A 3,990-nucleotide genomic window follows, 5' to 3' on the forward strand; every position below is an offset into this window, starting at 1 on the left:
CCATCTGCTGAGGATGGCTGAGGATTCAAACCGAGGACTGGTTCTAATACCGTTCTCCTCCAGCTGAGCTGCTGTTCCAGAGCAAAGCTGCTCAGCAGTAGTTTGGTTTAAACATCCCAGATCTAAGAGAAAAGCTCCGGTTTGTTTCAGATGCTGAGATGAAGGCGTTTCTGTTGATCAGGTGGTTTTTGTTTTTTCAGCCGTACCGCATTTTCAACACCTGGATGGGGGACCCCTCAAAGAACCTGCTGCTGGTGGAAGTTCTCAACGTGATCCGCAGAGAGAATCTTCTGGAGGAAGTGGCGCGTTCTGGCAAAGCTTTGCTGAACGGCCTCTACGAGCTGCAGGTACGCAGAAAAACGCCTCGTTTCACCTGCTGGGAGGAAAATTATCACATAAATCATTCAATTATGTCATTGATGCTTTATTTTAACTTATGTCCACCCACAGTTTCTCTGGGTAAAACCACACATTTCAGACAAAAAAAAAAAAAAACAAGATTGAAAAACAGAAAGTCGGAGAAGTGAAGTAATTCAGTTTTTCAATATTTGCACAAATGCAAATCTGAAAAGTTTGGAATTCATTTGTATCTCAGACTGATTCTGATGAGACTCTGTTTGCTGCAGCAAACAGTGAAGACGCTGTAGTACGTTTAGACTTAAAATACATTTCCAAGTGAAAACTCAGTGGTGGAAGCATCAGGTTGATCCTTTGCTTTCCTGAAATGATCCTCAGAGACTCAGTAGTGATGTTATGAGATGAGCCGAGGCTTCGAGGCGTGTCGAGTAGTGGAGGGGGCGTTTCCATGAGGCGTGTATCGAGGCTTTAGGGGAGGAGCCAAAATAGATGAAGTCTGAAGCCTCAGTACTGTGAAACCACGTGACCGCCTCGGGAAGTGGTCCTGCTTGCCTGCAACGTCGACGGGCATTTTAACAGCCTCATTATTCAGTGAAGATGCAGGAGATTATAGGAGAGCTGCTGTCAGTTGGATGGAGTTTGGATAGATTCTAAGAGTAGATTGGTTGGAAAAACAACCAATCTAGTTGGTTAAAACTATTTTGTTAGATTAAACAATGTAATGTAATAATGTGACTAATTATATGGATTTTCTCATCTACCAAATTAGATTGTTTAGTTTAGCCAAAAGATTGGTTTAACACATATCTTCCAACCCGATTAAAACAAAAAAAATTTATATAAAAATTATTATATTTGAATAAAAATGAGTATCACCTTTTTTTTGCTCATCATTCCAATTTATACAAACACTTTCACTTTCACTGAAAAAAAAACAAACCCGAGAAAAACATTTGCAAAATATCACAGATTATATTATTAACTGTAGTTCTGCTGTCCACCAGTAGGTGGTGACATTTTCCCATGAAGTTTCCTGAACTGATGGGATCTTGAAGCAATTTGCTCATCACTAACTCTCAGGCTGCGCTGCAGGATTGAGACAGACACTTTGAGCTGCCGTCGTACTGAAAGCTTCTTCTTTTTTAATTAAGTTTCAGGCCATGTGCTTCAAAATATGATTTATTACTCCAGTGTCAGTCAGCACATCGCTGCAGTATGTCACTGTGAAGTGAAACAAATAAAAACCAAGTGAATTTTCATGGTGACACAGAGGAATCTTCCTGCTGCTGATGATGTCATCTGAATGTGTGTGATGATGCGCTGCCTTCCTGCGTCCCTCAGGCTCAGTACCCCGGCCTGCTGAGCCGAGCTCGAGGACAGGGGACGTTCTGCGCCATCGACGTGAAGGACTCGGCCACCCGAGACAGACTGCTGCTACAGGCCAGGGACAAAGGTAACAGGTCCACAGAGGTGTTGGGACAGTGTTGGGTTTCTAAGAACACATCCTGCAGGTTTGACTCCACCTATGAGAGATTAAAGAGCGGCCCTGTATGGTTCCTGCTATCCTTGGTTAAAAAGTGAGTGAAATTCAAAGCATGAAGAGAAACAGAAAAACAAACAGAAACTCCAGAACAAACAGCTTCACACGGCTGCTCCTCAGGGTCCCTGCAGAGTCAGTTTGACAAAGTATCAGCTACCGTATTTACCGGACTATAAGCCCCTACAGTTTTCCCACGCTTTGAACCATGAGGCTTATAAGAAGGTGCAGCTTTTCTGTGGATTTTTCCTAACAATTCAAAGTTGGAAAGNGAATTTTCATGGTGACACAGAGGAATCTTCCTGCTGCTGATGATGTCATCTGAATGTGTGTGATGATGCGCTGCCTTCCTGCGTCCCTCAGGCTCAGTACCCCGGCCTGCTGAGCCGAGCTCGAGGACAGGGGACGTTCTGCGCCATCGACGTGAAGGACTCGGCCACCCGAGACAGACTGCTGCTACAGGCCAGGGACAAAGGTAACAGGTCCACAGAGGTGTTGGGACAGTGTTGGGTTTCTAAGAACACATCCTGCAGGTTTGACTCCACCTATGAGAGATTAAAGAGCGGCCCTGTATGGTTCCTGCTATCCTTGGTTAAAAAGTGAGTGAAATTCAAAGCATGAAGAGAAACAGAAAAACAAACAGAAACTCCAGAACAAACAGCTTCACACGGCTGCTCCTCAGGGTCCCTGCAGAGTCAGTTTGACAAAGTATCAGCTACCGTATTTACCGGACTATAAGCCCCTACAGTTTTCCCACGCTTTGAACCATGAGGCTTATAAGAAGGTGCAGCTTTTCTGTGGATTTTTCCTAACAATTCAAAGTTGGAAAGAAAAGAATAAGGAGCTAATTTTTATTTAGCAAAAGAACATACTAGCAGCATCCACGACAGAGAACAAATGACCTGAATTCATACATTTTTACATTTATTGCTGCATTAAAGCTGCCGAACCAATGAAGAGACTGAGCTGAACTCCTGCTGAAAAGGCTTGATGAAGCTCCAACTCTCAGTAGAAGCTCTTGCAGCTGTGAGCTAACAAGCTAACAGGAGCTAGCATTCTTCTTCGTCCCTACCACTGATCTCCATTTTTTTGCTAAGAGCCCGTTGGTAGTACGGAGTTGCAGTGAATCCACCGGCCGCCATATTGGTACTCCTTAGTTAGATCGGTTGCAATATAAACAATCCGTGCCAATTGGAACAATCCAATCCTACAGCATCAAAAAACAACGATGTTCTCTTTTTCTGGGGGACTTAAGACTTTTAAAATAAAGATAAAATCATCATTTTGACACAGACTGGCTGTTTCACAGCATCAGTAGATTAACTTTAACTTAGAATAAATCACATTGCAGAGTCATTATGAAGTCAATGAAGTCTATAAATCATGTAAACATATTATAACAAGTCATTACAAGAAAATGAATGTGTAAATGGAGCAGAATAATACAGATGTGCTAAAAGTGCTAAATTGCTGATGTACATGTATGGATGACATTGTTTTGGTAATTACATCTTACATGTCATATATATATATTATAAATTTAAGTAACACTTTGAAAACACATCAGATCTCAAGGGGGGAATAAATCCTGCTGTTTATTTATCCTGATATGGACTGGGTGATGTGTTAGGAACAACAGGATGACACATCATTTGATGGAAATGAAAATGATCAACCTTCAGAGCGCTGAATTCAAAGACGACCCAAAAATGACAGTGAAAAAATCATGCAGCAGGCTATAGTCCATTATGCTGAAGTTTCGTTGCAGCAACTCAAAATGGTATTCAGTAATTTGTATGGCCCCCACGTGCGTGTATGCATGCCTGAAAATGTCGGGGCGTGCTCCTAATGAGACGATAGATGGCCTTCTGGGGTATCTCCTCCCAGATCTGGACTAGGGCATCACTGAACTTCTGGACAGTCTGAGGTGCAACCTGGTGGCGTCGGATGGATGGAAACATAAAGTTCAAGAGGTGTTCTATTGGATTTAGGTCACCATAGGTCACCATGTTTACCTTTCATCACTGCTGCTCTTTAAGAAATGTCTAAGTCTAAGATAGAGCTGAAAAAATCTCTGATGAATCCTGATTAATCGC

The 3,990-nt window shown here is 42.5% G+C and overlaps 1 protein-coding gene across 1 annotated transcript in view; it reads left to right on the forward strand.

Annotated features, from left to right (window-relative positions):
• Positions 1–3,990, forward strand: part of abat (4-aminobutyrate aminotransferase) — a 16,650-nt gene that overhangs the window by 7,827 nt on the left and 4,833 nt on the right. The window contains exons 6-7 of the mRNA XM_015403932.1: positions 201–347; positions 1,699–1,810. Of these exons, the coding sequence (XP_015259418.1) occupies positions 201–347; positions 1,699–1,810 (259 nt within the window). The remainder of the gene's footprint in view (positions 1–200; positions 348–1,698; positions 1,811–3,990) is intronic.

The sequence above is a fragment of the Cyprinodon variegatus genome, unplaced genomic scaffold, assembly GCF_000732505.1.
Source record: "Cyprinodon variegatus isolate N-32 unplaced genomic scaffold, C_variegatus-1.0 Scaffold1596, whole genome shotgun sequence".
NCBI lineage: Eukaryota > Metazoa > Chordata > Actinopteri > Cyprinodontiformes > Cyprinodontidae > Cyprinodon > Cyprinodon variegatus.